A 24,215-nucleotide genomic window follows, 5' to 3' on the forward strand; every position below is an offset into this window, starting at 1 on the left:
AGGCAAATAATCAAATGATTATTTTATCTAGTGTGAGATCTATTTTCAAAGGGTAAAAATGGTGAACGACGTTTCAGGGCTTTCTTGTTTTTAATATAGTATAGATTACTTTGTAAAACGATAGGGACTGTATTGGCCCTGTACGACAGCACAGGCTTCACCTTACCTAGTCCATAAATATGCAACCAAAATTGTGGCATTACCAAATCTTTCGGAAAAAATATATTGAAATATCGATTATCTTAACTCTAAAATAGTGATATTAATATGGGACATGTCACCTATTTAAATAAGACAATAAGAAATGGAGACAAGGGGAGACAAAAAAGAGCCAAATCCGTCTCCGGGTGGAAGATATCTTACTCAATATATATTACTGGTTAGACCAGAGATACGTGTGTTTGCGGTTAGGAGTCAACAAGACCTCAATCTCAGATCCGATCCTGGGCAGAATTGCACTCTGCCGTTTGGGGCGACAGGGATCGTCAGGCATGATGTGATCCGGAAGTTCATTGAGATTCATGCTAATGCATGAAAGAAAATCATCTCAATTGTAACATGATTCAAATTCGCTTGTTGTGAAGAAGGAAAACTAATTTGGACACTGAAATGTGGATTCATTCTTGAGCAACTGAGAACATGGTGCAGGGAAAACACTGCAGCTAGAACCAGAGATAAATTCACAGTTCCACCTCACAGATGGGGCTAGCCCAAATAAACTGATGTTTTTCATGTGTATGTCCTCAAATGGTGCTTTCTCTAGGCCCTCTAGCAAGGGAGGTCTCTTTGATTCTAGACTGACCACATTAGTGATAAGAATACCTCTTACTTTAGGTAGTGCTTTCGGATCCCATCTCTCATCAGGGTGATCATTTGCTCCACTGCTAAACCTAATGGGCACCTTCACTCTTTCCATTCTCATGTTATTTATCGTAATATTGGCGATGTATCCACCTCTTCCAATATCAGTTTTAATCCGCAGACCAGCTGCCGAATCTCTAACATATAAGTCCTCTATGATGACATTAGAAACACCTCCAGACATCTCACTGCCGATACCAACCCCAGAGCATGTTGGAGTTGTGCCTTTCACTCTCCTTACAATGATGTTAGAGCTTGGACGAGCCATTTTCATACCATACTGATCCCAACCACTTTTCACTGCTATGAGGTCATCACCACTCTCGATGTAGCAATCTTCAATGCAAACATTCAAGCTGGAGTCTGCAAACAAAACAATGACGCATATAAAATATATATTTTATATACTGTTAATCTTACAATCTAGTTTGACATAAGTAATAGAATAGAGCGGACAACGCTGTATGCCTGAGATAGATGATAAGAGATGGAAGAAAAGAGAAGTTTCTCTGTTCGGTATCTAATTTACCCATGTTTGTTCGGTTAAAAAATTTGGAAACATTTTTTCTAGGAAAAACAAGTCCTTTAAGTGACATTCCACATTGATTGGCTCCTCCCCACCCTCCAACGCGCCCCACCCCACCCCCCATAGCCCACATCCCCACTACACACACACCCTATACCCCATAATATTTTCTACTTACTTACCGAACACAAGAAAATAATTAAGAAAACCACTTATTTTCCACTGTAACATTTTTCAAGAAAATATTTTTGTTCGTACAAGCACACCCTGGAAGTGGAAATGAAAGAGATGTGATTATTTTACCCTCCGTTTCAGATTTTTTTGGAATACGGGAGATAAACTACATAATAGAATTTCAAAATCATTCATCTTCCTCGTGATGGAAGATTTCAAGTATTACATCAGAGCTTAATAGTATTGTGATATACCTGGGTCAATGCCATCTGTGTTAGGGGCATCCAAAGGAGCCAAAATAGTCATGTTTCTGATTACAATATTCCTGAAGCAAATGCAATATCAAGTGTTACTCTACCAGCTAACATGGATAATTTGGCTAATAAAAATAGTTACCGTGAAGGAAAACTAATGAAAGGAGGAATTAGCGTGTTTATTAACAAAATTTGCTGATTGAACACTGCATGTTAAGACTCGGTGTTGCCCTCACCTCAACATTTAAGACAAGCAGGAAAAGACTACTTCAGCAACATTGAATCCTTTCAATATATCGGTTGGTTCTTGTGAAAAGCAAAGAGGATTGGTTTCCAACGAATTTAAAAGTTGTAACCAATATCACCAACTCAGTTGTTCTTTGAGCAAGGTTTCTGCTGGTATAACATTAGACCTATAGTTATTGGATTTTGATTAATTGAATCTGAATATCAACTTTTCAGAAAAATACTATGCAGCAATGAAGAGTGTTTCCATGAGCCAAAGTAATTAGTACCCCTTTCATTCATTAGTACCATGCAAAATTGACAGAGAAGTTATCGAGAGAACATTTACCTGCAATAGACGGGATGAATTGTCCAAAACGGGGAGTTGAGGAATGTAAGATCTTGGATCAGGATGTTCTGAGAGTTAATCAGTTCAACCAGGTGGCCTCGGGTGTATACCAGAGTTCTATTCCACCAAAGCTCCCACCACATCTTTCCCTGACCATCTACAGTCCCATTTTCCCCTGAAATTAAGCTGGAAATATTGATCAGATGCACATGCATAGGAAAAGTCACAACAAAGTTCCATTCTCATTTGAAAGGATATAGGGGAATAGTGGGAAAGAGCTAAAGAGATAGATTTATGAAAAAAGAGAAGAAAAGAATGACCACTAAGATAAAAACTAAATCCAAAAGCATATAATATTGCACTTCCATCAGAGTCCATATTATAAAGTTTATAGGCTATTAGATAGATTTATGAAAAAAGAGAAGAAAAGAATGACCACTAAGATAAAAACTAAATCCAAAAGCATATAATATTGCACTTCCATCAGAGTCCATATTATAAAGTTTATAGGCTATTAGACTCTTACTCTAATATACTTTGAGCATGCACACGGATTATGATAAAGGGGTAGTGGTCATGAAGCATAGCTACCATCTATGTTGCTCGGATTCTTCAAAATACCCGCCGCACTCGCGTGAACTTGACACGGGTTACGGGTATGGGTGTGGAATCAACACCGGACTTGGTCAACTTATCTTCGGTGTTTTGACTACATCTATGACCGAGAAGTATAGATTGATATATATATATATAAAGTATGTGAATGTCTTTCTATTACACGAGATATCTTATGAATAAAACATTAGGTGTTATAAATCAAATTTATTAGTTTTAGTTCAGTAGCTTTAATTAATAAACACACATACTTTCTATATCGTAATTATATACATTTATTGGCCGTATCTCAGCACCCGTATCCGCACTCAGATCTATACTGCCGAATCCTAAAATTCATGTGACGAAGAATCCAACCTCTAGATCCGCAACTGTATTGGATAGCCACACTCAAGTCTGAGCAACAAAGGCTACCATTATTTATGAGGCAATTCGTATTAGTATAAAGGTGAAGCACACTTTACTTGAGCCAAGGATCTATCGGAGACAACCTCTCTATCCCGCAAAAGGTAGGGGTAAGGTCTGCTACACCCTACCCTCCCCAGACCCCAATTGTGGGATCACGCTGGGTATGTTGTTGTTGTACTAGTATAATGGTCACTGTTCCCAAGCATGTATACAAAACCCTCATGCAAGAAATAACTAAAAGATGGAAACTACTCTTGTAACTTTTGTGTTGAGATGTTTAATCTATGCACCATATACCAAATTGTGTTGCTCTATCAAAGTTATCCGGCAACGGGACCTTCATATGACACACTGCCTATCTGCAAATCTGAGTATGTATTCTTCATATTACTACTCAATCTTTAGAACTGTGGTCAAAGTAATTCCCAAGTTTTGAAGTCGCATGTCAGCAGTTCTAATTTCTAACAATGAAGAAGGGGAGGGAAGACGAGTGGGAGACTGTTTCTCTGTGTATGTGATGTGATTCTTTGAGTTGATAGAGAACCAATCGACCAGGATCTTGATCTTGAAGCGATTTGATGAGCAGATCTCAAGAAACATACGTATCTCAAGCTATAGGTCTCGGAATTAGGTGATCCCAAGACGAGATGAAAGATGATAACTTGAACTATAAAAATAACTATTTACTCATTTAAAACAAGTAAATATTAAGGGTGAAACAATGGAAAGGATTTTAAGATTTTGGGTACGAAATAGAACGAATTTTTATCAAGAAACGCGTTCTTGAATTGTCAAAAAGTTCTTAAGTCACCACTTGAAATCAATTAATGTGATAAGAAACACCACACGCTATTGAAAACAGTAAAAAGACTATCACCACCTTGCTTGGAACCAAAAACTAGGGTTAAAACCAAAAACGTGAATTGTATTTTACAAAGCATGAAACCCTTTTATATAGGCTTAGGGTCTCTTTTTTTATGACTACAAAACCCTATTCTACTCTAGAAAGGAAATAGCTAAAAACAAGAATAGTAAAATATCTATTCTATAGGCAAAAGAAGAAAGTAAAACTTACCAAGAAAAGGAAAACAACTAATTCTTGCCTTCCTGGGCTTGAAATCAACCTTGGGCTTCTTGAATTTGAAGACAAGTCCACACATCAATTCTTGGGTTCACAAGAGCTTGTTCTTGGCAGCCTATACAACAAAAGCCCAATAGCTTCTTGATTTTCATCATTATCCACTAGTTGAAAAAGTACTCGTCCTCGAGTCTAAAGGCCCAACAGATAGCGCAAGATCAGCTACATTAAATATTGGGGATACCCCATACTCCTCTGGTAGCTCCAATCTATAAGCATTGTTACCCAACTTTTGAACATCACAAAAGGGACCATCAGCTCTTGCTTGCAACTTTGAATACTTTTGGTTAGGAAACTTTCCTTCTCCTCAAGTATACCCAAACTAAGTCTCCTACTTCAACGAGTTGTTTTTTTTCTCTTCTTATCTGCTTGTTTTTTATATTCCTTTGTTTGCCTCTCAATCTCTTGTAAAACTTTCTCCTTAATCTTCTTTAACTCTTTAACTCTATCATCACCATCTTCGCTAAAAGAATAGTTTTGAAGAAAAGGAGATAATTCTAAAGGACCAAGATGATTCTTACCATATACCACTTCAAAAGGACTTTTCCTGATTGTTCGATCACGGACTTGCTAAAAGCAAATTCAGCCTGTGGTAGGCAAAGACTCCCACTTTTTTATGTTCTTCTTAATCAAACTTCTTAACAAAGAACCCAAACTCCGATTGACTACCTCTGTTTGTCCATCCGTTTGAGGGTGATAAGACGAACTATACTTCTACTATGTGCCAAGCTTAGCCCATAAGTACTCCAAAAGTAAGAAACTTAGTGTGACGATATGAAACAATGCTTCTAGGAATCCATGCAACTTGACAATATTGTTGAAGAACAAAACAGCCAGAGGTGTTGCATCACTTGTCTTTTTGCATGAGATAAAGTGTGTCATCTTAGAGAACCTATCTACAATGACAAAGATAGCATCCTTACCTCCTTGAGTTTTTGGCAATCCAATCACAAAGTCCATGCTAATATCTGTGGGGCCGGTGGTGGTGGAGGATCTTATTAGGATCCAAAAAGGTCAACAGTGGTCATAGAAAGAGAGATTCTAGAGAGAAGGGAGAGGAATTTTTTTTTTAATTCTCTAATAATTTCAACAATCGGAAGTATCTAATAAGAACACATTATCATATGTTACAGGTGCTAAAATGGAGCAAATCGTAGCTCGAATGTCTAAATAAAATTTACTGATAAGTTTAAGGGGTTGCTGATGTATTCAGCCTTGAATTAATATTGATTTTAGTAGTTTTGTGGCTTGTGGAGACCTTTGAGGTTCTCTTTAGGGTTTTACCCTTTTTGTTCTACCTTGAACCATAACTTGAATTATTTTTCTTCCTCCCCTCCTATTATTATTCTTCTTAACTAATTCATTGTTTCTTTTAGTATTAAACAAGGTTTCAAGTATCAAATACTTGAGCTTGTGTTCTTTCTCTATCAAGAATTAATCCTTCCCTTTTTCTAACTTTTTTTTTTTTTTTTATGACAAGGAAACCGGTCCGCCACAGGCTAAACCCCGCTCCTGTGCAATAACCCGCAAAAAACACAGGAGATAACCCGCATTTCTAACTTCTAATTTAAAAAGTCTTTCGTATCCCTTCCTAACATGTATAGTTTAGCACACCATAGTCTACAAACACCCTCTTGTAGATGTATACATAGTTTATAGTGTCATCCGAAAGAAAATTATGCATAGCAATTCCAGCTGCCAAAATGAATACTGTAAATCTAGTACCTAGTAGAAATTGTCAACTAAAGGACATCAGAAAACTAAGCAAGCAAACATAGAAATCAAAAAGTATCTTCTTTTTATCCGCTCAAGTTAGGATAAGTAAGGTGACTGCTTTCTAGTTGCACAAGATGTAATATCTGTCAAATAAGCTAACTTTTTTCCATAAAAAAACTTGTTTAAGAGTTTCACAACTGTCACACCTAAAAGAGAGAACATCAATAATATCATAACCAAAATACTTTGAAGAAGTATGAGTTTTTTACTTGCTTTTATATGTCCACTTTCCAATACAATTAATTTACTGTTGTAAGTCCTCATAATGCCATGTTTCTGGTGGGGGACAACTACCACGATGGCTCCAATATTAAACAAATCGGTAGCATATTAATGCTGAATATCTAGGTGCTTTTAATTAATACCCATCCGCATCCGTTTTAATTTGTTTGTCATCGTTTGACTCGACATGAAATTTAAGAAAATAAAGGAACACACTTGAATTTTGTAGTCTTAAATTATAAATGTGTAATGTATCAAAATGTCTTTTAATATTAGCTATAAAGAGTTACTAAATATAAAAAAATAATTTTTTTAATAACCTAAAAATAAAATAAGACAAAAAATTAAAATAGAGGGAGTACATATTATCATTACGGTATTAGCCATCTTTTATAAACTAAAAGTGCAACTACCCAGTTGTCACTTACTTGGCAAGAACAATAATGACTTGTTAATTAACATATGGGGGCAGAAATTACCTGTAATTACAACATTGGAGAGACCATTTCCATGAATGAGGCTAATATGTCTCGCTCCCAGTCTCTCTCTCCCTCTTCCATATGAAGGCAGAGCCTCAATTATTGGCCATTCCTTTGGATCCTTTGAACAAACAGAAAAGAAATTCACATTTTTGTGAAATAAGAATATTTACAAGATAATCTCATTAACTTTCACCTCCCTAAAGAAAGAACAAATTACTAGTAAATATAAACACTTTTGTGGACTGGAATGCTATGTGAGACATATTAATACTACCCAAAATAAACAAAGAAGGAGCTGCCCTTAGTCATATAGGGATAAAATAAGAGGAGTCCTTGGTCTAACAACTGGATCTAGGCCAGAACTTGGAATCAGATCCATTGGAGGGAAATTGTAAAATTACTAGCTTTATCGAAACTACCAAATAGACAGACATTGACAAACATCTATTTAACTCATATGTGGCCACATAATATCTTTGATAATCCCACTACAATTTGCTCTATAAAGAATCTGATCCCTTCTTTTGTAGTCTGAAGGTAGCAGTTAGGTGAACTCTCCTACACTACCAAAATTTAAGCTTTGAGAACAGTGGGATGCTAACCATCCTTGCATCTTTATGCCGGAAACTAATTCTCTTCCTTATAATTAAGGGTTTGGTCCACTTTTCTCACCCATTATAGTACTGAAATTCACCATCTTTTACCCCAATTAGAATAACGTAGGAGTACCAAGATTCATCTTTCCCACCCCCAAATGATAGTTTAAAGGGACACCATCAACTAGTGCTCACTCCATCTCCATATCACATAAGTTGGGACGAAGGGACAACTATTAGTTGACTAACTTGGGCTTTTAAATTCACATCTTTATTTAATTAATGTTATAAACATTTTTTTAAAGAACCGATTTCCAACCTTCATTTCTATTACTTCGAAAAATTGAAAGTGCTATCCCGAAATTACTAAATCCAACTTCTATCCACCTGGCTACTATATATTACAATCCCTTATTTGTTATGTTTGTATATGGTAAAATTCAAGGTGCTTGCAAATTGCCAACATAAATTCTATCAAAACTCAAAAGAACATCAATGGGAGCAAATTAGGCCATGAGATTGAAACTAAATCCCAAGGTAAAATGTCAGATGTGGTTGATTTACTAATACTCTCACTGTCCCAATTTAAGTATCTTAGTTTGACTAGGCACGGAGTTAAACAAATAAAGAGAGACTTTTGAATCTTGTAGTCCTAAATTAAATCTTAAATTGGCTAGGCACGGAGTTAAACAAATAAAGAGAGACTTTTGAATCTTGTAGTCCTAAATTAAAGACGTGTATAACGCACTAAAGTATTCTTACAATCTTGTGGTTATAAACAGCTTGTCAGATGTTTGAATTATCAATTTACTAAATATAGAAAGAGACACTCTTTTTGGAACGGATCAAAAAGGAAAGTAAGAGATAAATTGGGAGGATCGAGTATCAAATATAGAGGGAATTCGCAACAATTTCTTTATCTGCCCTAATCTCCCTAAGAGAAATGAGCAACCATTTCATATAAGTATCTTTTTGCGTTGCATTTAGCTAAGCCAAAAGTGTCATCAATGGCACTGCCCCTTGCCGCACATAATCTGCACTAATCTTCCTTCTCCACTCTTTACAAGTCATCTCACTGTGAATAGTATAATCCTCTGTAATAATCATCGATTTCCATTGTGAGGGAGTATTGTATACTCATATGACATAAAATCCTTGTCCGGTTGCTGTTTCCTTAATACTACACCAAAAATTGGGTCTGAACCCCAAACTTTGGAGCCTAAATTTATGTGTAAAAAATTATTAAAATTGCAATAAATAGTAGATATGAACCCCTACCTTTAAAAATATTCTATAGATTGAACCCATAAAATTTAAATCCTGAATCCGCTTGTGCGTGCGTACATGGGAAAATAAAGAGAATAGTAAAGGTTAAATGAGATTTACCTGAGAACCGAGGATAACAGCGCCGTGTTGGAGGAAGAGGGTGAAATTGCTAGTAAGATTGAAACTACCGGTAAGCCATCGACCTTTGGGAACAACAAGTTGGGAGCCACCAGTGGCCTTGAAACGCTCCATAAACTGGATTGCCCGTTTAAAGGCCTGGGTGTTTGAGGTTTTGCCATCGCCAACCCCACCAAAATCCCTGATCGACTTCACCATCTTCCTCCCTTCAGGCATCGCCCTGAAGAAGTCAGAGCAGCTGCCCCGAGGAAGAGTAGGAGTAGGAGGAGGAGATGAAATCCTACCCGACATTAATCCTACCCGCCCTGAGATGAAATCCAACGGGATCGAGAAGATTGAATAAGATTCCCTCTTGATCTCTAGGCTTTTAAACAGAGCCATCATTGTCAACACAAGCAGCACAGATACCCATACAGGTCTACTTAATCCTCCTTTGATTCTATTCAATACATCCATTATTTCTCTGCATCTATGTCTACATGCAGAGAAGAACAACAAAGTTTCTCTTATCACAATTTCTTTTCAATTTCTGCTACGTCTCTTTTCTTTTCGTCTGGGCTATTCATTTCATGCGTCAAAACTTGCAGAATAAGGATTTCAGGGTGATTGGGTTTTGGTTTTATCTTGTTATTGATGATAAAAAATAATGGAGTAGAGGCCCAAGGAAGATGACTTTCGATCGCACAAAATGGGTAATATCAAGTGTTTTACATGAAAGGCCAGAAGTTGAAGAATATGCCCGATCTAACATCTTCATCTATTAGTATGAAAAAAAATTATTTTATTTTTCTATTATTTCTACTCGAGTTTGAAGCAGGATCGTCCACATTAGTCCAAGGGTAATTTCGGAATTATATGATTTGGCTGCTTTATTAGGTGTACTTTTATCATTGTTGGATATAAAAACCGGCCATATTTTGTTTTCAACCTTTTTGTCCGATGAAAAAGCTGCACCAACTGGGGCCCATCTGCTTTTTCTATTTTCACGCCTCTTACATTTTCTTTTAGCACCAGTGGACCCACCTCTTTATTTTGGATACACAAAGTGCATTTCTCTTTACTCTGCATTACTACAATTAATATGCCTATTAATTACTCTGTTAATATATATTACTTCTATTAACTTGTTCATTTTAGTGGCAAATCAATTTTTTTTTATTTAAGTTATTCAATTTTTCATCTGAATTAATTAAGTACTCCATTAATACTCATATTTTATTTAAAAACATTTTATTGATGAAATAAGGAACTCAAAGTCTATGTCAGTTCTTATACTAATGTTAATAATTTATCTCCGCTATTAATTTTACGTTTAATGAAATAATTTATTACCATACAAAAATGTAACTTTTCAAAGCGTTTCAAATACTCTGAAACAAAAAAAATATACTATAACATAAATTATTGAATCCGTGCTTCCAAAACTTTTAACTTTTCACAAGTGATTTTCAAGAAAAATCGTATAATATGTAGAATTTTTTTTTAATTGCTTACAGATAAAATTATATATTGGACCGTGCTGACACGGGGTCCAGTATCTAGTCTTAGGTAGAAAAGGTCTTTCCCGAGTTGTTTCCAAGAAATTAGCTAAAGGTAAATTGTAATTTACCTTTTCTATAAGCGTAAATGAACTGGCATTATATAACGCTAACTCAGATAGTGCATTTTTAATTGATGATACCGCTCTTTACGTTCAGGCACTAAAGCATTAGGAGACATCTTAAAAGCCTTAAACTCTTTGAATTTCTTATCTCCTTCCCTTCATATAGCCCTTTAATCCCTTAGTAGATTTTGCATGGCCCTCAGGACATTATATGATTTCATGTCCACGGAAATGTGTACTACGACAACGTACTCTTCTACATTGTTCCCTTGCTCGATTTCGAAAACTCCCGCTTGGAGTACTTCGAGCTTGTCCCTGTCCAGCCATGTCTGAAATAGGAAAAATGAAATAATAAGAATGGACATACCATTCAATATAACAACATATGTCACATTACTCGTAGAAGACAAAATTACGTTTATGGATCATATACCAATGTAATGGTGTGGTTATTAGGAGGTTATAAAAAATAAAAATAAAAAACTCTTTTTTTTTACTTAACAGAACTTCAACACTTCATAACTAACTTATTTTTAATCTGTTTAACATCCATAATATATCAACGGAAAGCTTGTAACAAATAGATTTTGAAAATATATACCACACATTATAATTCTTAACAAGTAATTTCCAGAAATCAAATTACAGAATGCAGTTTTTCAAAAAACTGTCACAATTTTCGGCTAATCTTAAAAAAATCATAACTCACTCGTTTTAAATCCGTTTTTAATGGGTAATATATCAACAGAAAGGCTTTAGCGAGTAGATTTTGAAAATATAAGATTCATGCCAAAATTCATATACGTGATACACTGAAATCAATTTTCAGTCCGTAATTTTTTTAAAAAAAAATGGTTGAGATACAACAAGCCTATTATTAGTTGAATTAAAAGTGACAGATATGAAGTAATTACTTCTCTATTTACAGAGAAGATAAGTAGTTGAAATAGACACTGACTAGTGATACCTGTTGGTAATATTTGAGTAATGGTACCTTTTCGAATGTTTCTCTAGTGGTACCCATTTCAGTTGTGGTACCCAAAACAAGTTTTCAAGGATGGTACCTATTTCATCTATCTTACCCAAACTAGTTATTTCAATTGTAGTCCCTAAGTAATTTAAAATATTATAAACTATATAACAATTCCCACAGTAAGACATCTACACCTTAATTTTAATAAATCAAGATAAAACAAGAATCATGGCACAGTTGAAACAAAGGGCGAAGAACGACGAATTGTGTACCTTTCAATTGCAGCGGAAGTTGTTGATCTTACCGCCAAAGAAATTTTCCTAAGTCCACTTTGAATAACTAGGAAACAAAGTTGATATCACAAACTAAATGTCTTCTTAGTTCTTGTGTGTTTGTTGGAGATATGTTATATATTCAAATCTCTGTCAAAGAAGGAGAAAGCGCAACCTAAAGAGAAAGCCTATCCTCCTATTTAAAAGGGGAGTTAAGTGGGAAGAGGAGGAGTTACCTGGGAAGAGGTTACTCTCCCACAACTAAGAGGAAAAACTGTACCGTTATTTTTCTCCAAATAACTTTCTTTACTTTTTATGTCTTCCAATGAGTCGGGTCAGTCCACATGGGCAACCCCCAGTCCAAAAATCCAACACTAAACCACCATTTATTTAACGGAAAAGGTCCAAAAATACCCTTGACCTATTCAAAAAGGCTCATAAATACCCTTCTTCCACCTTTTGGTCTAAAAATACCCTTAAGGTTTGTTTTTGGCTCAAATATACCCCTCAAACTAACAAAGTTAAAGTTAACTCTTTTAAAAAGCCAAATGGCATTTTGTGATTGGACACATATATTATTTAATTTAAAAATATGAACAAAACTGTTTTTTTTTTTTTTTGCATTTCGTGAATTAATCAACGAAATATGTTTTTTTTTTTTGTTTTTTTTTTGCATTTCGTGAATAAAAAAACGAAATAGGAAATTATAATTATTTTTTGCATTTCGTGTATTAAAAAATGAAATAGGATAAAAAATTAATTTTGTTCATATAAAAACGAAATTGGAAAATATATTTTGTCCAATTTTCCAATTTCGTTTTTATATGAACGAAAATAAATTTTTTTTATCCTATTTCGTTTTTTAATACACGAAATGCAAAAAAAAAAATTATAATTTCCTATTTCGTTTTTTTATTCACGAAATGCAAAAAAACAAAACATATTTCGTTGATTAATTCACGAAATGCAAAAAAAAAAAAAAAAAAAAAACAGTTTCGTTCATATTTTTTAATTTTTAAGTTGCCACACAATTTTTTAAAAAAAAAAATATGTAAATTACGGAATTTTATTATTGACAATTTTTTTTTAAAATCTGGAATTTTAAATTACTGGCAATTTATTATTGGCATCTTTTTTTTAAATCTGGATTTTTTTTAAATTACGGAATTTTATTATTGACCAATTACAAATTGTCATTTGGCTTTTTAAAAGAGTTAATTTTAACTTGTTAGTTTGAGGGGTATATTTGAGCCAAAAACAAACCTTAAGGGTATTTTTAGACCTAAAAGGTGGATGGAAGGGTATTTTTAGACCAAAAGGTGGAAGGAGGGTATTTATAAGCCTTTTTGAATAGGTCAAGGGTATTTTTGGACCTTTTCCGTTTATTTAAAAATGGAGGGAGTACTATTGAACATCAAATTTAAAGCAAGCGTATTAACAGAAACAAGCTTTAATTTCAACAAGTTAGTATCATTTCACTTTTACCACTTTATCTTCATAGATTCTGCATATTTCATGAAATTCTGAGTTTTTCGAGACAATTTTTTTTAACTTTGTTTTAACAAATGGATTAATTGATGTCATATTCCACTTTAATACATCCTTTGTTTCTTAGTGGATTTTTAATACATGTCTAACGTAAGCATGTTTGGTGTCTAACAATTAGTATTAATATAATGTTGACGCTGATAAATCACTTCTTCAAAGTTCTATTAGAGAAAGCTTTTTTCAACTAAAGAAAATCCTGACAAGTAAAACACAAAGAAATGCGTAATTAATTTCAATTGTATTATAGTGAAAATAGAAAACAAAATACCATCTCGTAGAAACTGCTTCTAAGATAACTTAATTAACAAAACTTACCCCATAAGTACTTTTTCTAAACCTCCACTTAATAAAAAGTATTTTTCGCGAAATAAAATCAAATTAAATATGAACTTTTTAGTCAAACAAGGCTAGAAAATTGTGTACATGCATGTTTTAAGTGTGGGAGTGAGGGGCTCTAGAGACTTCGTACGTGTTTTAAGTGGGGGAGGCAGAACAACTAAATTCAATCACAAAATAATGTAGTTTGGGAATGAAGAAGTTTAGCAGGGAGCAACTTATTTCTTAGTGGACCTATCCAATGCGAATTTAGATTAATTGCCCAGCAGATTTTGGAAACTCGACGCTTGAAGTGGGAGAAAAAGACAAGGAAAATAAAAAGGAATAACATTATTTTACTCCCTCTTTCTCAATTTAGGCGACACTCTTTCTTTTCTAGTTTGTCCCAAAAAGAATGTCATATTTCTACATTTGGTAACAATTTAACTTTAAACTTCTCATTTTAACTTTAATTAGATAATTATAACCACACAAATATCTATGACTTATTTAGACCACAATAGTTCAAAAGCTCTTCCATTCTTAAATTTCGTGTTCAATCAAACACCATAAACATAAATTGGACGAAGGAAGTATTCTTTTAAAAAACTTCAGGAGTTTTCCAAAATACTATTCAAGCTAGAGAACCAGATGTACATCATGTTGGCTAAATCAGCCCCTAGATACTCTTAACATAGTGTTATATTATCCGTTTTGGGTCAAGCCTCCACGGTTTTTTCAAAAGGCCCCACACTATTAAGAGATCCTACACCTTAATATAGCTTTCCAATCTTTTCAGCTACCAATGTGGGACTTTGTTTGCACACCAAACAATCTCCCCTCGGACTAAGTTTCATGTGGCCCACTACCACGATCCAAGAGTCAATTTCCGAGATTCATTATGTGTCACCCACATCATTAGAGTATTATGAAAATTAAAGCCCATAACTAGCTTCTTCTTGTGTGCGCGTCTCCAAAAGGGGCCCGCGCCATCTCTCTGCCATCGTCACACTCGTCGCGCTGAACTTGGTCTTTGATATCAGTTGTTGGGTTTAACCAGCCAGCATATAATTCTAACATGATATGATATTGTCCGTTTTAGGCCAAGCTCGCACGATTTTCTCTAAAAGGTCTTACACTATTAAGAGAACCCCACACCTTATATGTTCAGTCACAATTTTTTCAACTATCAATATGGGACTTTGTTCACATACTCAACAGTCTCCCATGAACTAAGTTCTATGTGCCTCATTACCACAATTGACGAGTAAATTTCCAAAGATTTACTATGTGTCACCCATATCATTAGAGTATTATGACAATTGAAGCCCGCAACTAGCTTCTTCTTGTGTGCGCGTCTCCAAACAAGGCCCGCACCATCTCTCTGTGATGGTTATACTCGTTCCGCGAACCTGGGCTCTGATAGAAATTGTTACCAACTGGATCTTTAATATCATCTTTTCCCCATAGACTGCTTCATTTCGCAGACCTTTCTTCTAGCTTTCCACGAACTTTCTTGATTTCGATTGAATATGCATCTATTGTAAACAGAAAGTAAATTAAGTATACTATCTAAAATGCAATAAATGGTGGAGTATATATATATATATATATATATATTAGTAATTTCTAATGCACAACTGAACCTTATAGTTACAAGTTTAACAAAAGTGAAAGTTTACAGTCTCTTAGTATATCATCACAAACTACTCTACTTGGCAACATAAATTCTATCAACATATTCATGAAAACTACTAAGTATTAAAATATAAGGTAACCTATGTAGGATTTCTCACATTAGAATCAAACACGGCGTGAATTAAAAGAGAAACGACATGTAATATTGTTTATAGCCTCAATCATTCATCTCACTGACAAAGAAAAACAGAAGATAGAGTTTGAGAAAATAAAATCCAAGTGCCCAACTTTTATGGGAATCCTACATACAAACTGCCAACAATTGTTTTTGTGTACTTACAGTTCCAAGAGTTAGAAGACTTTTGTTCATGTATGAGCCTTCTTTTCTTCCTAATCATGTGGTTTTCACTTTTAGGGGAATCCTACAAACAAACAGTCAACACTATTAGATGCTATCATTCAACTTCAACAGTTGATATTTCAAACGCTGAACAACTAGTGCCAGAAATCATACAAGCTATGAGAAAGTCATGGGCATCGTTTGAGTAAAAAATTGTCACCTTAGCCTCAAATCTCAATAGGGTACTGCACTGGTTGTTTTTCTGATTAAGGTGTCCTTTTCATCTCTGATTGTCATTTATCATCGAAAGTATCTCACTATGAGAAGCTCTGTGGAACTGCAAGTATCAATAAGAGTTGATTCATTAGGATTGTTTCTCATTAGAACCGCGTTATCATTTCAAAAAGTTGCATCTTGTTGAGCAGTCATGGAAAAAACCAGCACATTGAATACGGTGATACATGAAAAGAGTACTTTAACTGAAAAAAGTTCCATTTTCATCTTTCAAGAACCCACAAATGTTTAACAAATACGAGTATTTAGCAATATCTTCATACTTCAGGTTATTAATTAAGTTCTTAGTTGCACCATGTGATTATGTAATTTAAAATAGCCAAAAGAGAAAGAGGAAGGGGAACGTGATTACACGAACTGCTGCAGAATCGAAATAAGTAAGCAAAATGTTGTATAGTTAAAACTTCAAAATGAGATAGTTCACATCATTCAACATGTCTTCAAAGTAGGCAGTTCCTAGTGTCAATTTTTATCACCTGCTCATCAACAAAATAGCTCAATGTCCTCATCCAAAGAAAATAAAATTAGAACCGCACATGAAGGGACGTATTTGAAATAAATAAAGTGATATTTGAGGTATTTACATGAAAAAAACACGTAATATTTATTACTACTAATTTCATATTTCTTCAACTAAAATCCTCTAGGTATTTGTCTAAAATGTAACAATTGTTTTCACAAAGACCTCTTTGACATAAAGAGTAATAGACTTCCCAATAAATTATAAATATACTAAATAACTCATACAACGTAAATCAAATTGCATTAAAAATATCTATAGTAACAAACATCACAAATTCAAATTCTATCAAATTAAAGTTATACAAACACCTGTGACAACTTAACAATTATACAATCTAGAGTACTGTCACTTGATGATATTCCTACATCCACAAGATGAAGCAGACTCAATCTATAAGTCACAATTCTGAAATACTGAAATAATAATATTTGATGAAAACCTATAAACAGCTAACGACAAGCTGAAGGAAAGATCTTGTTACATAAACTTAAAAGAGCTCAAGGGCCTCTTACAGATATATATGCCACTTGGTGTAAAAATGGAATTGAACTGAAGTTGTTAGATATTCACATGAATAACAGATGAAGTACAGATCAATTAGATGGTATGTAGCTAGTTGTACATACCGTCACCATGGCCAAAAACCTGTTCAAGACCTTGCTGTTGGTATGGATCATTCTCATATACTTCATCTTCCGCTACTTCTCCCATATGATACATATCTCTTGACTTTAGATGCACAACTTCTCCCCTTATTGAAAACATCATCTACATATAGTACACCATTTGCCGCTTGATGCTTTGATGTTAAGGTTCATGTTATTCACCCTCTATCTCGAGTAATCATACAGAAAATTATAGTTCACTATCATTCTTACAAGTAAATGAAGCATCAGTAATGTACTACATAATTAACCTACCCGAAGATCTCTTTATACAGAAAACATTAACATTTGAAGGCATATAAAATATGTTTTAAAAAACTTATATAAGTTGTAGTTTTAACAGAGTTAATTTCTTTCTCAAAATGAATCAAATTACCTGGCTTTGGGTTGATATTACACCACCAGATCCAGTACTATCAAAAACATGCAAATCTGCCAGTACTTTTTGTTCATGCAGAGCAGATATCTTAGGCGTGAACTTTATAACACAATGTCTTATTTTAGCATTTGTCTACTTGATCCTTCTCTGTGTGTTTTGGGCTTTTGTTTTGTTTCAAGTAGGTGATAATTTTTGTCTCTTTTTCTCTGTGCTCTACAAGAGCGTCGCTGGCAAATGTTTCATTTTTCACTGTGAAAAGATGAAAGTATAGTTGCAAAAATAAAATAAACAAATACCAGTATGTAGAATGGAACAAACTTCATAGTAAAATATGAAACAACATCATTGTTATCAAAAGCGAAAAGAGAAAAAAAATCTAAGGTCAGCTGGGGCTTTAAGTGCAAAGCACAAACAAAGCGTGGGCTTTAATGAAAAAAGGCGCAATGGTGCAAAATACAAATCTATATATGTTTAGTTCAAGACTAATAATAATAAGCATGAATAACAAATATATGGACAAAGAAATTGTAAAAATATTACGGTAAAGTGAAATGTGAATTATCTAGTGTCACCCCTTCAAGAGAGGCTCATTGGCAAGGAAAAGTATGTCTGATGATGACACTGAAGCACACATAAAGCGAGGCGAAGCGATCAACGTGGTTTGAGTCTCGCTTCAGGGCATAAGCGCGCCTTTGACAACACTGAACAACATCACACCGTGACTTGAAATATGGACATTTTCTGATGGGCTTATCATCCTAGAGACAGGCTTGAACTCTATGGTGACATTGCTAAGATGCTAGAACGAAAAATGTGATTCCATTTTCATATACTTAGCATGCCCTGCAAAATCAGATCTCTTCTAATATAAGATAAAAACCATAAGCCCCGGAGATTGCACTAAACTGAGTCGATACAATGTTGATGGATGTTGAACACTAGTTCACCGTATTGTATTAGTTGTATTTAATTGTAGCACCTTGTGGTTGTGCTTCTTCCTGTTTCTTTAAGGCAATGATTGTTAAAAGATATTCAAGGGGGACAACACCACTCACAAAATATGGTTGTCAGTAGACTCATCTTGTGGAGTTGCAAATTATATATTTTGGTATCATGCCTTTTCGGTTTAATAGCCTTAGTCGCTTTGTCCAAGTACCTTATACAATAAAACATGACTAATAATCTGAAAAAGACCCGTCGCTTGACTTTTTAACTTTCAACTATCTTAACCTCCTAAACAGCTAAATTGTCCATGAGACACGGTTCAAGTAAATAAATACACAAGCACAAGAAAATACAACCAACATATTCTCAAGCCTGAAAAGACGTAATTGTTGATCTCGAAAGATCCATAAATTGAAAAGAAGAATAACACTGAAACAACCGTAAAAGGGAGAAGATTGTAGTTCAGCCAAATATCTGAAAAGGGAAAACCGCTAGATGCTTCATGGAATTAAAAGAGGGAATTTTTTGGGAATTTTTTTAAAAGGGAGGGAGAAATTTAATTACGGCGTTTGCTTTTCGAGCCAAAAATTAATGAAATTTTAGCCAACAAACCAAAATACCTCGTTCAGAAAATTAAAGTCTCTTTTCAACAATAAAAATACTTTTGCCAACCATCAAAATTGATAAATTTCCTACATTAGATAAATGTAACAAATTTTTAATTATCAGAAAAATTTATTTGAACACAAAACACCTATTATGATGAAATAAAGAAAATTCATATGCTTAATTTTGTTACTATTTACCATCAGATTTATGTATAAAATTCATCTCCTATAACAACGTTTTACTACAATAGCTGGATTTCTTATTATATTTTACTGATTTATAATAACATTCTACTTATAATCGCAATGTTCATTACTATAGTGGTACACTTTTTATAAAAATTATCTGGTTATGACTGTCCTACTCAAATATTTATTGATTTTGTTTTCACTTTAATTGCACTAATTCTGATTGATTTTACTAAATTTCACTTCTGTCCATTTATTTTCATATTTAAAACACTAGCTACAATTTTAATTCATAAAAGTCATATATAAAGATAAAATATATAAGATGTCAACCATAATCTTAGAGTTTTGAAAATTTTCTATAACAATTCATAATAAATCTAAACGTCAAATGTTAGTGTAGGGTTGTAGGCGTATAACAGTCGATCATTATAGCAACCAAAAACTGTCAAGATAAATGATGTCATTATAAAAAGATTTGACTGCATGTTCTTTAAAAATTTAAATTATCTCAAATAAAATGACAAATAAAAAATTATCTGTACACAATTATAAAACTGAAATATATCTCTTGTATCTTTGCCCGCACGACGCACAACTATTACCTATACATAGGCCTAGGGTCGAGCCGCATAGTCCTTGGCTAGAAGCTTGGAGTTGGTCGGATGTAACTCGAGGCATAGGCACCCTCGCAGATAGATACGGAGCTCATCATACCGATCCACGAGACTCTACTAGACACACTCTTGTATTATAGACCGGGTAACCTAAGACCGGGTAACCTAATACTCTGATACTAACTTGTCACGACCCAATTTCACTAAGTCGTGCGGGCACCTACCTTTCCCACCTCGGTAAGCGAACCCTTATCCTAACAATCATAAACATAAGTTAAGCGGAAGAAAATAGAAATAATGTAAGTCTCACAATAATAATATAAAGTGCAAAAGTAGTGAAATACAAACCCAGTAACGTAGTCAGGTCATACAAGAACTCTACTAAAACTATAAGTCTGAATAATTCATAAAAGTCTCAATAGATGTTTCGGAATAGGAAGTAAGACATAAGCAAATAAGATGAGTCTTCGGGCAGCGAATGTCATCATGCTCGTCCTAAACAGAACTCGACAGCAAACTCGAAAATCAGCCACAAGAAGATGAAGTGAAACCTGACAAGTACTCTGCATCCATAAAAGAATGCAGTAAGTGTAGGTCAGTACAAACAACAAGTACTGGTAAGTATCATAGGCCGACTAAGATTAGTTAACGTATATGAAGACAACAAAGCAAAATAAACACGTAAAACAACAAGGTACAAGTCAACACGAATCAAAAACCACGGTACAAGTCATCATCTATGTTATTGCATCTAAACCTAACTGTTCCAAGTTTTAGATTAATCACCCAAGGCCAAACTATGACTACAATATCCCGTCCCCATTTAGTCACATACAAGGATCCCAACACAATCCATATCAAATCCAACAACAATCCAAATCACAATCAGCACATAAGAGAGATAACAAAATGCAATCGAAATATATGCCAAGTCTCAGTATATCAACTCTGAATCTATTAATCACAACCATATCACGCATCTAAACCCAATCGTGCCAAGTCTCAGAGATTTCAATCACAAGTCCATATCATAATCAACCAAGAGAGATGATAAGATGCAATGCAAGATGTATATGATATGTATGCAATGCATATGCACAGTACACATGTACCCCAACGATGGAACATCACATCTCTGCAACACAACCCATAAGGACCTGCGAAGTCCATGTACTAGTCACTCCGCACACAGCCTAGAGATGACTCCATATCCAACCAATACGCCTCATATCAGTCATTCCGCGCACAGCCTAGAGATGACACGATATACAATAGGTCTCAGAATAGTACCTTTCACCCCGCACACAGCCCAGAGATGACTCGTATCAAATGTGTCTCAACGCACTTGTATCTCCTTCTCACTTTCCATCCTCAGTACCATAACAAGGCAATAACAATATATCATGGAAATGAGTATGAATACGATGCAATGTAGTATCAAATAACCAATTCAATACCAAACAGTACCATACATGACACATAAGTAATATCAATAATAAGGCTACACAATAAGACACAATGGAATCACAATTATGATCTCAATATCAAATCAAAGTAAGGTACCGCAATATCATAATCATGATATAACACTAATCACCAATATCCAATGTCTCAACGTGGCAATGAGCCAATAAATAAATAGAACAAGATAAGTCAACAACGCGACAGGGTGGCTAGCCTCCAAATCATTCAACAAGGCCCAACCTAAGGAAATATCCAACCCAACTTCATACCCAAAGGTTTACATGCATTCTCGGACAATATCATCTAAACATACGCTTCGCTAATCGAAGTCTCACCATAAGGTAAACCCTAACCTACCTGAAAAGCTGAACAACAAAGTCTCCAATGGTCAAACCTTAGTCTTGCCCTTCCTTTGTGCCTCGTGACAATGAAAGTCTAGTCATATCTGGATTAGGAAGTTAGAATCAAGAAGAATCATTATTCAAACCTTACTTCTATTCAAGATCCAAATCCCAACCCGTGGAATGTGGTTTATGAACTAGAAAGAGGAAATTAGGGATCTACAAGTCTCAACATGAAATTAATACTCTAGGCGATTAATTCCCAGCAATTACAAGTTAGAAGAACTCGTGAATTACTCAAATTCGGATTCTAGGCAAAACCCTCAATTTTTTGTATAAACACTAACTCCCAATTTCATAAATTAGCCACTAATAATGAAGGAAATATGTTGCAATAGCTTCTAATCATCATTTTCATGCTAAATGAAGCTAACCCAATCAATAATTGAAAGTTGTATAGTCTAGAAATCATTTAGGAAAGAACCCATTAAACCCTCTTTTAATCCTCAAGCCTTTAATGAACTAGCATGATTTATGGATTTACTATGATGATGAATGGATAAGGAATGAGTAATAAGGTTAGATGAACTTACCACAATGATTTTCCTCTTCAAGAACCCTTGGAGTGCTCTCTAATGATCCTTAGACGAAATGGGAAATATTTTGGGAACTTAAGGGTTTTCTCACTTAAAAGATTCAGCCACTGCTCATCACCCGCTATAGCGATCGACAGACCGCTATAGTGGTCACGCTTCAGCAGTCCCTTGACCGCTTCTGCGGTCCACTAGAAATTACACAAGGCTGCTATAACGGCAGGGCCACCACTTCTGCGGTACCGCTGCCGCGGTCCTAGTGTTGCAGAAGTGGACACTGGAAACCAGAAAAATAACTTAACTTTCATGAACTCAACTCGAAATTCGGACTATCACCCGAGACCATCTGCTCACAAACAAGATATGCAACTAGACATAAAAACGTGCTACGAATGCACTCTTGGCCTCGAAATTTCCATCGGGGGTCTCGTTAACTGAGTCAACCCCCGGTACTTCAAAACTAACTTCCCAACCCAAGTCCTAAAATGCACCCGAGTGCATTGGGAACCGAATCGAATATACACACAAGTTCTAAAAGACCATCCGGACCTCTCGGAATCGACGGATTCCCGGAAAGGTTCGTTTACCCAAAAGTCAACTTTGAGCCAATTCTTTTTTGCTTTAAGCCCAAATTTCCCACAAAGTCACTCAAATCATATCCAAGGACCTCGGGAAGGTGTCAACGGCCCCCTCTAGTCAAATGTGAGCTAAACAAGCTCGGAAAAGGGTCAAAAGCACCGAAAATGCTATAACGACCAAATGGGTCATTACATTATAGTTGGTTAATTTCTTCATTAGTGCTTTTATGTTTTTAGTTTATTTCAATTTTCACATTGGTGGTAAGGTTAATAAAAAATCCAAATATTTCGCATTTTTGCAAAGTCTAAGCTTGCAAGTCTACATTATCTCTATATAGTTGCTTTACGTGGAATCACTACTAAAAAGTAGGTATTTCAACAAAAGCAATCAGACTGTATTCGTCGGACCATTTTACCATCCGCAGAACTGGCATATACACAAGGAAAATGCAAATAATTTATTTTTTTTCAATTTTTTAAGTAACAACTAGTTTTTTTAGCACCCAAACTCAAGAAAAAAAAATTCCCACCATTTCTATCTGTAAATTAAACCTCAAAATTTATTGTTTCATAAATCGACGGAATCGATCAATTCCTTTATTAAAAATAAATAAAAATTATTGTTCATAAAATCGACTAATTCAATTTTTTGGTCAAAGCTCTGGTCAACTAATTAAAAATAACCGACATGCGTGGTTGAAGAATATCAAATAAATGAAAGTTAAATTCTCGGATGATACATTTTATAATTGCGTAATTTAACAGAATTCGTGGACGTCATCATTTTTTAAAAATTGGCCGTTTGAAAAAAATTATCTCGCCAGTTAACTGATGGACTCTGTCAATTTCTTATGAAGGACTTGAATTTTTTGTTGTTGTCACTTGTAATCATTAACAACTGTATCCAAAGAGCATTTTGTATTTAAATATGAATTTATTTCGTAGCAAATAGTTGAATTATACAATTACAAATTTCTATTTGTATTTCAAATTGATTTTAAACTTGAGTTTGATTTCAACAGATTTGACTATAATTGTAGTAAAGTGGCCATTATTTAAATATGATTATAACCATATTTTAAACGGCCAAATTTGGCAGATTTTCCAACTTGAAACATGAATTTCCTTCTTGGAACATCATCTATTTCCTTCTTCCTTTGCCTCGCTTTGCTTTTTTTTTTCCATAACTGTCATGATTTTTTTCGAAAATATTTGCTTTAAGGACACTATAAGCAATCACAGCCAAGATAATTTATATTCAGCTACGATTTTTTTCGTTGCCAATAGTTAAATCATTCAA

At 34.6% G+C, this 24,215-nt stretch overlaps 1 protein-coding gene and 1 long non-coding RNA gene across 2 annotated transcripts; both read right to left on the bottom strand.

Annotated features, from left to right (window-relative positions):
• Nucleotides 1-209: 209 nt before the first annotated feature.
• On the bottom strand, nucleotides 210-9,826 carry LOC132634950 (probable polygalacturonase). The gene is made up of 5 exons (XM_060351137.1): nucleotides 9,013-9,826; nucleotides 7,028-7,148; nucleotides 2,390-2,564; nucleotides 1,816-1,886; nucleotides 210-1,224 (listed from the first exon to the last, which is right to left on the bottom strand). Exons 1-5 carry the CDS (start codon nucleotides 9,484-9,486, stop codon nucleotides 593-595), a joined length of 1,473 nt encoding a protein of 490 aa, XP_060207120.1. The 5' UTR covers nucleotides 9,487-9,826; the 3' UTR covers nucleotides 210-592.
• A 5,075-nt stretch (nucleotides 9,827-14,901) lies between these two features.
• Nucleotides 14,902-16,209, bottom strand: LOC132634951 (uncharacterized). Its single transcript, XR_009580369.1, has 3 exons — nucleotides 15,940-16,209; nucleotides 15,720-15,801; nucleotides 14,902-15,279 (listed from the first exon to the last, which is right to left on the bottom strand). It is a non-coding gene; the product is annotated as an uncharacterized LOC132634951 (long non-coding RNA).
• Between the last annotated feature and the right edge of the window lie 8,006 nt (nucleotides 16,210-24,215).

Source organism: Lycium barbarum, chromosome 4 (genome assembly GCF_019175385.1).
Source record: "Lycium barbarum isolate Lr01 chromosome 4, ASM1917538v2, whole genome shotgun sequence".
NCBI lineage: Eukaryota > Viridiplantae > Streptophyta > Magnoliopsida > Solanales > Solanaceae > Lycium > Lycium barbarum.

What these genes read in the sequence shown, in the direction of transcription:
- LOC132634950 (XM_060351137.1), bottom strand. Translation starts at nt 9,486, where the DNA reads ATGGATGTATTGAATAGAATCAAAGGAGGATTAAGTAGACCTGTATGG. An exon ending in ATTCATCCCGTCTATTGCAG is followed by an intron (nt 1,887 to 2,389) that starts GTAAATGTTCTC and finishes CATTTGCTTCAG; the next exon opens with GAATATTGTAATCAGAAACA. An exon ending in CACAGATGGCATTGACCCAG is followed by an intron (nt 1,225 to 1,815) that starts GTATATCACAAT and finishes TTTTGTTTGCAG; the next exon opens with ACTCCAGCTTGAATGTTTGC.